Consider the following 13,241-nt stretch of genomic DNA (forward strand, 5'->3'; position numbering starts at 1 on the left):
GCTCAGTATGTTCATTGGATCTTGATTCCGAGCATTCCCCGCTGGTTCTATGTCTTGTTGTGCAATCCAAGCCGCTGATTTCCTGGCTTCAGTTAGCCAGTCAGGATTTCCACTGCAGCCGCATCTTGTTAATTAGTAAATGTTTTGCATTGCTATCCAGAAGTCTTTTTTTTTTAATTAAAATAATATTATTTTCAGATTTTTTCTTGTTTTCAGCATGTTAAAACCATAAAAAAAAACTGCTAAAAATATCAAATTAATGATTTTTCAAGGCAAACAATACTTTTTAAAAACACTTAAAACTGAAGTTGATGCATTCACAAATATCTTTGTGTTTTTGCTTGCTTGGTAACCCGGTGTATGTTATTTTTTTAAAATATTTTTGTTATTGAAAATGTATTAAAATGAACATGTTAAAATTATTAAAAAAATTAAAAATATTAATTTAGTATTTTTCAAACAAAACATAACTTAAAAAATATTTTTAAAACAAGTTGAAATTTAATATTTTTTCAAATAAAATATAATTTAAAAAGAGTTAAATAACGCTAGAAAAATACTATAATAAGAGCTAGTTTGTAAAAATATTTTTTTTTAAAAAAAATTTTAATTTTATTTTATTTTTTTAATTTTAATTATATTTTAAAATTATTTTAATATACTAATATCAAAATCAATATATTTTTTAAAAAATTATTTTAATATATTTATAAATAAAAACCATTTTAAAAAACAACAATCAATAAAACACCACTACCAATAAGCGTGTGAAAAAGAGGTCTAGACTATACATGGCACCATGTTAATCCCTTTTTTTTTCCATCAACCCGTACTGCCAAGAAAGATTTTTGATTCCAATTGAACGGCCGAGATAGGTTCTCTGCTTCTCATTTTTCCACGAGAGGGTCGAAAAAGCAAAACTCCTTTGTGGGATCCACGTGGCATGGGACCCGATATAAATCATACCAAACGTGGCATTATATAATTGGTCTCATTTATTCCCCGGAGGTATCTAACAAGGAGTAGATGAATCCATCCACTTTTGCTGACGCAAACATCATGTCACTAACCCCACTACTCCAAAGTGAAAACACAAAACGTGTAACAATCAAGTACACTCAATCCTACACAACTCCCTCAATCAACCACTTCTTTGTATTTACGCCAATCAAATCACACCACATCTTTGACAAGACGCTCAATACCGTCCCTCTCCATGGCAAACTCGTAATTCAAATAATCTCAGATGTCAATTTACTTTAAAAAAACAATCTAAAAAGAACCTATATTTTTTACCCTGGATTATTTTAATTATCTTAAAAAAGGGAGTATACTGGATGAGTAATGGATTTGTGTCAACGGACGCCAAATGAAATTCAAATGCAGCGGAATTGTGTTTTTGCCTATTTCTAATAATTAACAAAAAAAATAAACATATTAATCTGTTATCGTCTTCTTCAATAATAATAATTATAACTATATAATAATAATTATTATTTCCTATTATTATTATAATTATTTCCCGGAAGAAGTTGTACTTGCTCGCACCACTACTTCCTCCCTCCCTTCCTCCCTTCCTTCCTTGGTTGCCTCCAATCATTTTCCTCTCTGTTTCTCTCTCTAAAAAAAATCTCTCTCTTAATAATTATTATATTTGCTTATTTTTTCATTCTAATTTCCCGGCGGGAGAGAAGGCAGAGGTGGGAGAAGAGTAAAAGAAAGATACAAAGATACTTCTACGAAACTCTCTCTCGTGATTATATATATATATTTATATTTTTTTTCCATTGTACCAGTGAAGTTAAAAAGAAAAAAAGTAATCTGATCGTCAATACAAAAAGCTTAATTCGTTAGCTTCTTTGTTTAGAGTCTGTCTTCAATGCCCTCTTCTTAACTGCTCTCCCTCCCTTCCTCTTAAAATAAGGTACTCTTTCTCTCCCTTTTTTTAATAATAGGTAATTCGTAGTTTAATCTCTTAGAGTTTGATCTTTGATTGTTTTATTTTCTTTTTGGTTAGGGAGTTAATGATGCTGTCTGGAGTTTTTGTTTTTTTGGGCATGCTAAATTTGATTTTATTAATAATAATAATAATAATTATTATTATTATTTTTCGTTTTGGCTAATTTCTGGTTTGTGGAGTTCAGGGTTGACTCGAAATTGAGTGAACTGTGGAGTGAGCTTTATGAGCTGCTGCTGACCTGATATATATTTTATTTTGTTTGGTTGCATGATTTGAATTAAATCAAATTTTGCTAATTTTGGTGTTGCTGGGCTTTTTTTTTCTAGAGTGTTGACTGGGTGCCCACCGCAAGTGTTTTTGTGTGCTAATGTTTTGTTTACGCGCCTGTTTTTAACCTCTATAGGATTTAACATGTGATTGAGAGTGTAATTTTGCAGAATTAGAACATGGAATTTCTTTAATTGATAGATTGGGAGTAATGTATCTGGATTAGGGATTGTTTTTTCTTTTTATATTTTGTCTGCTGAAAATATAGGAAATTGCTTGTTGAACTCAATTAAAGTCTTCTGATCAGTACCGAATTGATCTTACCTTATTTCGTTGCACGATAAATTTATGTTCATGTCTACCCTTTCAATGGTTGAGTGTCTCTTCTTTTCCAATTGCTGTGTTAGTGAGAAGAGAATAAAAATGGAGCAAAACTCAAAGGACGCAGTACCTGGTAAGTCTCCTGATGCATTCCTTTTCTTTTGACTCCCTCATATCTTGAAACCTAACACACACACATGCCTATTTTTTGTTAGTGTAGATGTATGCTTTAAATTGATAATGTCTTGATTGGACTTCTGTGTCTGTTTATAGGTCCGTCAAAAATTCCAGCTGTTAATAGTAGTAAGAAGGTGGTCACTGGTGCATGGGGCATCCCGCTTAGAATTGATGCATTTCAGTCGTCGAGTGATGCAAGCTTGTTTTCGAGTTCATTGCCTGTCCTTTCACATGAAAAGCGTATGTCTAAGCTCTTCTTGCTAGGTGTTATGGATTTTTTCTGATAACATATATATTTTTTTTTGAATTTTTTTTTGTCCATGCAGTGAACTTTAACGATTCAGAGAATTATGGTCGATCTATTGATGATAGCCCACCTAACTTGAATAATCTCGACCTAGAAACTGAGGTTACTGATCTATTTGAAGACATCGAACCAAGTGCAATTGGAAATTTGCTTCCTGATGATGATGAGCTTCTTGCTGGCATAATGGATGATTTCGACCTTAGTGGGTTGCCTTGTCAACTGGAGGATTTGGAAGAAATTGATCTCTTTGGTCCTGGAGGGGGGATGGAGTTAGATTTGGAATCCCAAGAAAGCCTTCGTATTGGTATGTCCAAGCTAAACATGACTGATGGGATTCCTGCAAATGGGGTTGGTCTTTATGCTCTTCCAAATGGTGTGGGAACAGTGGCTGGGGAACATCCATATGGGGAGCATCCTTCAAGAACATTATTTGTTCGGAATATCAATAGTAACGTGGAGGACTCTGAATTGAGATCTCTCTTTGAGGTATGTTCACAATTGTTAGAATGCCAGATGTCACTCATCTAAAAATGATTGTTCCCTGTTGCTTTACTGTTTGCTTGCTTAAAGAATAACCATGTTGATCATGCTAAATCTTGTCTGAAAATTCATCCATATTTGGATCACTACATACTTGATTGGTTCATACATCGCGAATATGGTTATTTGTCATAAATGACTTTTTCCCAAAACACTGTCAAAGTTATCGGGGCCTTTTAGATGATAGAACAATTACTTTTCATCGACTCTACTTACCTGCTTTCCTTCTCTTCTGAAATTTCTGATTGAGAACGTGCACTTGTTTTTTAGTATTTTCAAGCAACCTATTTCTCTGGTTTTAAATCAATATATAAAATTTGTGATAGTTGGTGCAACTCGCATCAGTATTTAGCTAATGTGATAAACTTTTATAATGATCTCTAATGACTTTTTTTTTTGGATTCATCTGATTAAATTTAAATTACATTCCTGACCTCTTTATTGTATTTGTTTATATTTTGATGTCTGGATGTATATAGTGTTGCTTTTTGTTAATTGCAAATTAGATATGAAATTTGTTGTTTCACATTGCTGTTGATGAAATCAATTTAGTTAAAATACACTTCAATTAAGCTTGGGGGTAGTCATAAGCTTAATTATATTGATGTGAAGTTTTTCTCAATAGCTAGTGCTTACTCTCAAACCTTTTCGACTCTTGTAGCAATATGGGGATATCAGAACATTATACACTGCTTGCAAGCATAGAGGCTTTGTGATGATATCTTACTATGATATTAGAGATGCTCGGACTGCAATGCGTGGACTGCAAAATAAGCCCTTAAGGCGGAGAAAACTGGACATTCATTTTTCAATTCCCAAGGTTTAAATAGAAAGTTAATTTAAATTTGTTCATTTGGACACTTTTGATCACTTCAACATCTTTATCAAACATTATTTCCTGCCACATATCAGGATAACCCTTCAGAAAAAGATATAAATCAAGGAACTCTTGTGGTCTTCAATTTGGATGCATCTGTATCAAATGATGACCTTCGCCTCATATTTGGGGCATATGGAGAGGTCAAAGAGGTACATGTTAGGGGGTTCTATTTGATTATTTTTGAAGTGATTCTTGTATACAAGCATCTGAGTCTTTCATTATCTTTACGGCTGTTATTTCACTTCATTGAAAACACAGATAAGAGAAACCCCACACAAGCGGCACCATAAATTCATTGAATTTTATGATGTTAGAGCTGCGGAGGCAGCTCTCAGAGCTTTAAATAAGAGTGATATTGCTGGGAAACGCATTAAGCTTGAACCTAGCCGTCCTGGTGGAGCACGCAGAAAGTAAGTATTAGTATGATGTCGCTGATGCATAGCAATTCGTGTTTCTGCTTTCTTTGTGGAATTGATTCTTGCTCGTCTTCAAATTTTTTCTACAAATGCAATGGATGAAAAACGTTTGTTCATGTGAGAAGTTTTTAATCAATACAAAAAAGTTCCCAAAGCCTCTCTCTTATGTTTAGTTAAGCCTATATTATTTGGTGCACTAGGAAACCCCTCCTCCTCCCTCTTTTAGAAAAAGGTTGGTGAAACAATGCCTTTGAAAACACAACAGTCATATTTATGCTAATCTAAACAGTGATAGCAGATTGATACTTCCTTTAATGAGTACTATGCATGGGTATCTCATGGAAAGAAGGGTCAGCTGGAAATATGGTGTATTAAACATAGTTTAGGAATTATTAGTTGGTTATTAACATTTTGAATGTTATGGATTCTATTTTTCTTGTGTTATAGAATTGGGAGGGTTCCAGTTCCATTTTTCTTCCATGCATGAAATTAGTGAAGATCTACATGTTTAATAAAGTAAAACAGACAAGACTATTGTTTATCCAAAGCCTAAATTCTAATATTAATCTACATTAATATGAGAATTTCTGTAAATTTATAGTAACTTGGAAGCAAATTCAGGATCCTGATAAAAATGAGACTATAATGCTATGATCCTTGGTTTAAGTGACAACCATCACCCTTCTGTATTGGGTTCGTATCTGCAGAGTGGCTGTCACCGCTTGCTTTGATATTTTTTGTTTTTTATTCACATGACATGATTGGGTCTTCAAAGTATAAACTACGAATATTTCTTGTCTCCTTTATAGCATGATCTGTGTTATATTCATTGATCATCCTGAAGTTAAGAGTCTTTTATATATAGTATAATGCAGCAAATAACTCAAGAGCTGGAACAAGATGAAGTTCGAAGTTTCCGACATCAAGTAGGCTCACCAGTGGGGAACTCTCCTCCAAGTAAATGATTTCTCAAGTTTCTTTATGATTGTATGAGAACTCAGTTATTTTTAAGCATTTTCTACCAGCTCCAAGGACCTGTACTGTTGAAACTCTTTTAGATTATGGGCTGAACCATTGTTACTGCCATGACAGGTACTTGGTTACAATTTGGCAGCCCAGTTGAACATAATCCATTGCATGGATTTAGCAAGTCCCCAGGACTTGGAACTTTCAGCCCTGGAAATGGAAATAATTTGCCTGGGCTGGCTTCAATTCTCCCCCATCATGTGTCCAACCCTGCAAAGATTGCCCCAATTGGAAAGGACCATGGAAGGGTTAACCAGGCAAACCAGATGCTTGCCAACTCTGGATCAATGCAAGGGGCAGCCTATCAGCATTCTCGTTCATTCACTGACCAGAAATTGAGCACGAGTCCTGTTCCCATGTCTACTTTTGGGGAATCGAAATCAAATTCATCCGGTATAGGCACATTGACTGGTCCTCAGTTTCTCTGGGGAAGTCCTGCTTCTTACTCTGAGAGTGCGAGCTCCTCTGCTTGGCCAACATCATCTGTTGGAAATGCGTTTCCATCACATGGGCAAGGACAGGGTTTTCCACACATCAGCAGGCATGGATCTCTACTTGGTTCACATCACCATCACGTGGGATCTGCTCCGTCTGTTCTTCCTCTAGATAGGCATTTTGGCTTCTTCCCAGAATCACCAGAAACATCCTTCATGAACCAAGTTGCATTGGGGGGTATGGGTTTAAATCGCAGCACCGGAACTTATATGATGAACATGGGTGGCCATGCAGCTGTTGGTGCAGGCATTGGACTTCCAGGACCACCCCTGACTGAAAATGGTTCGCCCAATTACAGGATGATGTCATTGCCTAGGCATAATCCTATGTTTTTTGGGGCTGGTTCTTATTCTGGACCAGGGACAATTGGCAATGAGGGATTTGCTGAACGTGTTCGAAGTCGGCGAGTTGAGAATAGTGGGAGCCAGATAGATAGCAAGAAGCAGTATCAGCTTGATTTGGATAAAATCATTAGCGGGGAAGATAATAGGACAACTTTGATGATTAAAAACATTCCTAATAAGTAAGAGGACTGCTGAGTGTTTTGAAAATTGCTAAGATGTTTGGTTTTGATTGAGTTGGTCACCCTGATTTCTTATGCTATTGTTTCCCTTCTAGATATACTTCAAAGATGTTGCTGGCTGCTATTGATGAAAATCACCGTGGTACTTATGACTTCCTCTATCTTCCCATTGATTTCAAGGTAATAACATTTCGGAAAACATTCATTTGGTGTTATAAACATAACTTGTTCAAGTTGAATGTGCTGATGGCTGAACCGCTCTGGTTGCAGAATAAATGCAATGTGGGTTATGCCTTCATCAATATGGTGTCTCCTGCATGCATCATTTCCTTCTATGAGGTTGGTTTTGGTATCTTAATAGCTGTCTTAAATAATCAAATTATATGTACTTTTATGTCATCTATGTGGTAAAGTCTAAATTAAGGTTGGTTTATGTTCATTAACGGAAATTTGTTGTTTGTCATTCTCTTTGTGAGTGTTTTGATTCTTAAAGAGTAAAAAAACACATCAGATTTTTAAACCGGACTGGATGATCACAAATTCAGGCAATATATTGGCTAGACTCTTATGCATAAAACATTATGCAGGCATTTAATGGGAAAAGGTGGGAGAAGTTCAATAGTGAAAAAGTCGCTTCACTTGCATATGCACGAATTCAGGGCAAGGCTGCCCTTGTGACACACTTTCAGAATTCAAGCTTAATGAATGAAGATAAGCGATGCCGTCCAATTCTCTTCCACTCTGAGGGCCAAGAGGCTACTGATCAGGTAACAAGAAGTTGTTAACTTATGCTTGTGATAAAAAAAAGTAGTGGTTATTAATCTGTCAACGAGTTGGAATGTTCTTCAAAATACTATAGCTGTACTGTGTACTTAGTTTAATATAAGAAATCAATGAGGAAAACGATGAAGACCATTTTGACAATAGCTAGCTAGTTTGTAATATGACCAGATTAACTTCAATTTGGGTTAGAAAAATGTTACACCATTTGTTTTTCTTTTCTTTCCTTTTTTTATCCCATTTCCTTTCCTTTATTTTCTTATTCTTTTTTTGGAATGTTACACCATTTGTTTATTTGCTGACATTGAATTTTATTTTTTGGATCTTGCAGGAACCTTTCCTATCCGGTAACTTAAACATTTGTATCCGTCAGCCTGATGGATCATATTCTGGGGATTCGTTGGACTGCCCAGAGGACAGTCTGGATGAGAAACTGGAGAAGAATTAACAGCTGAAATTGCTCTTGGCCTTGAATGGTGGTCAGGAGTGCTAACCATTGTGTAGGCATTTGGAATGTATAAATTTGGAATAGAAACTAAAGAGTGGGTACAATATTGATTGAATGATGAGCAGCCTCCACTTTTGCGTCATGGATGCTGCACAGTATCTCACAGTTGTCAGAGGCATTTTGTTCGTCTGTAGAGCAACCAACTGTTATGTGAGGATAAGGCATAACTTATTTTGCTGAGAAGTGAAGGCATTTCTCACTGATTTGTACATGGAAAACTCCGATTGGGTTTTCGCTTTGATCCTTTTCTGTTTCTGTACTTGTTTCTGGAGTCCATTTGCAAATAATGTGAACATTTTCATTGGATAACCTGGGATTACGGGCTGTTTACAGAAGTTGTATAGAATGGAAGATGAACAGACCCTGCATCCGGTTCATCCTGTCTTGCAATGTTGTAGCTTTAAAGACATGAATCTGTATATGCTTGTACAGTTGTCCACTCCTCTCTCTCCCCCCTAGCATCAGTGTATGTTTTAGGTTTCTTTTAGCCTGCCAATCTATAGAATATGGATCATCTGTCACGAGAACAGGATAGATTATTTATTGCGTTAGGTTCCACGCTATTGATACAGGCACCTGTGTTTACTGAGAACAATTGATATCGCTGGCTAACTTGATGATCCATGTGCACGTCCTCTCCTTAGGGTCAAAGCCACAAGATTAATAAATTAATAAATAAATAAATAAAAACTGGAATTTCGAGTCCTCTCCATGTCGAAGCGTGAATAACTCAGGTTATCAACTAGTTAGTAATCTAACTGGTAATCACCAAACACATCCCAGAAACTATTGACGACCATCACGAACGCCACCGGAGATTGCTAATACACAACGGACCTGAGTAGCGGTTTGTTAAGCTTCATTTTTCTTGCACTACATTACAGGTCCATTATCATCTCCCTGAACATGGATCATTTTCAAACGAGAAGATGCTTTTCAATGGCAGATGAGGTTTAAAACTCTCCGAGTCAAGCAAATGAAAATATGTAGTAGTAAACTCTCGTTCTTAGGAGTCCACAATCAACCAAATATATCAAGTGGCATAAAGATCATGCCCACAGGCTTTCTTCAAAATTTATTACTATCAGATTGTCTTCCAGCTCTCCATAAGGACGACAAAGGTATGCATCAATTCCTGCAGTGCAACCCCTTTGAGTATCTTAGTCATATTTGTAAAGCATCAGCAATGGACGCTTATTTGCTATGGCTTTCACAGTGTGAGGGCAGGAATCTGTTATTGGTATGAATCAATTCCTACAGTGCACCCCCTTTGAGTATCTTAGTCATATTTGTAAAGCATCAGCAATGGATCCAGCAAGACTCAAAACTTCAAATGGACGCTTATTTGCTATGGCTTTCACAGTGTGAGGGCAGGAATCTGTTATCCAAAAATAGGCAAATGCATTCTCCATGCCTGCTAAAAAAAAATGGCACTATCATCATATGGCTTAAAGTTAAAAGGTTCAACTGAAATATACATAAGAATAGATCAGGATAAGTATGCCTGATAAGGTCTTTACCCTCATTTTTGTGAGTGAAACGCTCCCAAGAGCGCTTAGGAAAGACACCGTGGGTGACATATGCACTTACTTTTGCTGCACCATGAGCTGCTAATACTTTCTGGAAGAAAAGAGAGGCAAGAAGATAAAAAGGGTAATTTGTCAGAGTTCCACTATTGTTGCAGATCTTCAATGTGGATAAATGCAACCAACCAGTGATGCATTGATGCATGTATTATATATGCATTGCTTATTAAAGATGCACGGCCTCCGGTTCCTGAACCGAGAACAGCCAGCGATGGCCCACTGTCCTTTAACAATTCATCTGCATAAGAGGTGATTCCTTTATTTTATTTTTTGCCAGAATAAAGTTGATTCCAGACTCAATGGTGGCCAAATCTGAAACTGATGGCCATATTCAAACTCTTGGAGATTTAAGAAAAGAGCTAGGTGGAAAATTGGGAATGTTATACGAACTGCAACTTGTAGAGATGGCAAAAGAAACATTAACAATGATATACAATATATGTCGGCTATGTATGTTAACAAAAGAAGTCAGGTTGATATAGGTAAAAAGGTGATTTTTTAAATCAGAATGCGGTGACTGAAAAGGAAAGAAGGAAAAAAAGAATGAGAAAGAAAAGAACGAGCAAGAAACAAATTGCAGGCCTTAAATGAGATGAGAAATGATCTTTTCCAACTTTTAATTGAAAGATTCGAAAGTGTAAATGGCTAGGAAAAATAAGGTTTGCTGGAAAATGAATACCTGGCACTCAACAAGTGTGCCTCCAGATTGTACCAAATCATCAACAATGACAACATGGTAACCAGCAGGATTTCCCTCCTTTATTCTAACTATCCTCTCATCACCTTCACGAACCTTCACACATACCACCTGACATTCAACAACATTAATTACCCAGACAACATGGGAATTGGAGTACGATATCATTCAGTCCATTTGAGAGAAAAAAATCCAAACCAACCATAGGAAAATGATCCAACAGCTTGTGGAATCGCTTCCAAGCTCCATCATCTGGAAATGCAACAGCAATCTGAAATCAAAATTGGAGAGCACGATTGGTGGCAAGCAAGATATTTCTACTGAACTATAAAATTCTTCAAAGTAACATTGGAGTTATAGTGACAGCAATGCCAAAATAGCCATCACGATGATCAGAAACAAAACCCTGTTTCACAGAAATAATCAAAACATTCTGGTGCTACATGCCTTATCGGATTCAGGAAGTTGGTGAAGACGTTGTTTTAACAGAGGAATCCCAGTCACAAATAAAGGCAAAACTTGGTCCCCAAAATAGAACCTTTCCTGCATGAGAAGAAGATTGATAAAAAAAAAAAAAAAAAAGAACATTCGAGAAACGCTCAAAGGGCATAGATAAGAAGAAGAGAACGAGAGCCAGAGTGTTTTTGAGATGCTTAATGAGCTGAAAGTGATCAGAGGTCACATTTTGATAGATAAAAAAAGAAACCCCTCAAGAATAAATTTAATTACAGTTGAAAGATAGAAACAACTTGATGTATGCCTAGTAACTCAAATGTTATGGAAAGACCAGGGATGAAGCCTGCTATGGATAATGGTAATTCATAAAAAAGAACTTGTGACATTCAGCAAGATATTTCTAAAGCAACGAGGTGAAATACAAAGTAATTATTAATGTTGGTTCATTTGTGGAGCAATAGAAGGGAAACAACCTGCAGTGCGTGTATGTCATATATGACTAGACTAGTGGGGCCACCTCTTGAAATGGGAATGTTTGACAATATCCTTGCCATGGTAAATGCAGTTGCAACATCCCCTTCTTCTTCCATTCGCTCGAAGGAGCCAGTTGGAAAGAAAGGCAACACCAATGTGAAGGAGGCAGCAAACAGACGTGGCAGCGCATAAATGACAGATAGCTGTTCGAAGATTACTCCCGGGGAACTAAAACATGCAAGGAAGGCAACATGCTGACCCCGCAAATCTTCAGCATTGTTTATAAAAAGGTTAGGAAATCCATCATCAAAATTCCTGATAAAAAACAAAGAAACCAATCAGTTCTTCCACTCATATAACATTCAACCCCGATAAATGCAATAAACCTTGCACCACAATCTCAAGGTTATTTGCCTTTCAACTGAAGACTTGTTTGAATAGAATATGGAGTTGAACAATCAGTTAAGACCTTAAAAGGAAATATTCAAGTAGAATACAGAGCATGACTCACGTACAAGAATTATATTTTTTAACTGATAAATTTGGAAGTAATCTTTCTAGCAGTCCCACAAAACACTAAAAAAATAAAAAGCTTATAAATTTGTTGTATTTTTCACAATGGTCGTGAACTTACAGTAAGTTTACTATTGGTAGAATTGTGAAAGGGAATTTATTTATGACAAAAAAATAATTCCATGGACACACAAAGTGACAAAGACAATCCACATAAGCCAAAATCAAGAGAAGAGAGGCATTCTTTGTTGGGGAACAAAGAAAGATGACTAAAACAGCAAATACCCACATCATATCAATGGAGAGAAGAACGAAAATTAAAAGTAAAAAATAAACTGAACATAATAATAAATACGTGCAGCAAGAGAAGAAAATAGAGAATACAGGAAGGGACCTCCAGTTGATGGATTGCAGAGTGATGAGGTCAGAGTGACCAGCAACTTTACGGGCAAGCTCTTCGGATTCCAAGCAGTAAAACAGATGTACTTGCTTGTGTTTCTGTTGTTGGTTTTGAGCCTCTACTTTGTCCACCTCCATGTTCTCTGCTCCGTGTTTTTCTTTTTTCTCTCGGTCTCCCTGCCTCCAAACACCACTCTTAATTCTTGTTTTATGATTTGCTACAAAATGCGCCGTACTAGGTTTCTCGGGTCTGTTACGATGCTTTCAGAACAGTAGTCCAGCGTTAGATCAACTCGAAGAAGATGCTATTTCAAGAGCTAGCCAAATTGATGAGATGGTTTATATGCGTTTTAAAAGTAAAAACTAATAATTCATTTAGAACAGTTAATTATATTTTAATATATTTTATATTAAATTGAATTGATTTTAATACAATTATATAACTAATTTAATTATTTTTTATATAATATAATCATTTACACAATTAATATAAGTAATTTATAAAATTAATAAAGTAATATGAAAGTTAAAAAATATAATTTTAATTTAAATCATAATTTATTTACATGAATATCTTCAATTTTTAGTTTTATATGATATTATTAAAAATTTAAGTATTTTTTTTTTTTATTAAAGTGGACATCTGGGCTAGGTTGAGTGTATTTTGACTAATCTCACGGACCCTGAAGTTAACAACCATATAAATTTTCAGTGGTCCTGAGATTTGTGAGACTCGAATTATTGATTTTTAGTGAATAAATCTAGGATCCGAACAATTAAAATACACTTTAAAGTTTGAATACATGTATCTTCTCTTTGTTTTTGACTTTTCATATAAATATGTAAAAATAATATTTCACCGGAAAAAAATATATTTTAGCTATTCAAATAATTATTCTGTTGAAGCTGTTAAAAT

General features: G+C 35.6%; 2 protein-coding genes across 5 annotated transcripts; one reads left to right on the forward strand and one right to left on the reverse strand.

The window, feature by feature from the left end:
• Positions 1 to 1,524: 1,524 nt before the first annotated feature.
• Positions 1,525 to 8,639, forward strand: LOC118061763 (protein MEI2-like 2). 2 transcript variants are annotated; one of them, XM_035075321.2, is made up of 13 exons: positions 1,525 to 1,924; positions 2,635 to 2,681; positions 2,822 to 2,965; positions 3,052 to 3,518; positions 4,234 to 4,392; positions 4,485 to 4,601; positions 4,711 to 4,862; positions 5,734 to 5,825; positions 5,961 to 6,912; positions 7,008 to 7,092; positions 7,183 to 7,251; positions 7,500 to 7,679; positions 8,024 to 8,639. In XM_035075321.2, the coding sequence occupies exons 2-13, from the start codon at positions 2,651 to 2,653 to the stop codon at positions 8,138 to 8,140; spliced, it is 2,565 nt and encodes an 854-aa protein (XP_034931212.1). In that variant the 5' UTR covers positions 1,525 to 1,924; positions 2,635 to 2,650; the 3' UTR covers positions 8,141 to 8,639. The 2 variants fall into 2 exon arrangements, with proteins under 2 accessions (XP_034931212.1, XP_034931209.1); XM_035075318.2 differs by lacking the exon at positions 1,525 to 1,924 and having other exon boundaries at positions 2,018 to 2,681.
• A 529-nt stretch (positions 8,640 to 9,168) lies between these two features.
• On the reverse strand, positions 9,169 to 12,653 carry LOC118061764 (ribose-phosphate pyrophosphokinase 4). 3 transcript variants are annotated; one of them, XM_035075323.2, is made up of 7 exons: positions 12,321 to 12,653; positions 11,413 to 11,728; positions 10,931 to 11,026; positions 10,686 to 10,754; positions 10,466 to 10,594; positions 9,721 to 9,820; positions 9,169 to 9,614 (listed from the first exon to the last, which is right to left on the reverse strand). In XM_035075323.2, exons 1-7 carry the CDS (start codon positions 12,461 to 12,463, stop codon positions 9,484 to 9,486), a joined length of 984 nt encoding a protein of 327 aa, XP_034931214.1. In that variant the 5' UTR covers positions 12,464 to 12,653; the 3' UTR covers positions 9,169 to 9,483. The 3 variants fall into 3 exon arrangements, with proteins under 3 accessions (XP_034931214.1, XP_034931213.1, XP_034931215.1); XM_035075322.2 differs by having other exon boundaries at positions 9,169 to 9,617; XM_035075324.2 differs by lacking the exon at positions 10,931 to 11,026 and having other exon boundaries at positions 9,169 to 9,617.
• Positions 12,654 to 13,241: the final 588 nt, after the last annotated feature.

This window comes from Populus alba, chromosome 5, assembly GCF_005239225.2.
Source record: "Populus alba chromosome 5, ASM523922v2, whole genome shotgun sequence".
Taxonomy (NCBI): domain Eukaryota; kingdom Viridiplantae; phylum Streptophyta; class Magnoliopsida; order Malpighiales; family Salicaceae; genus Populus; species Populus alba.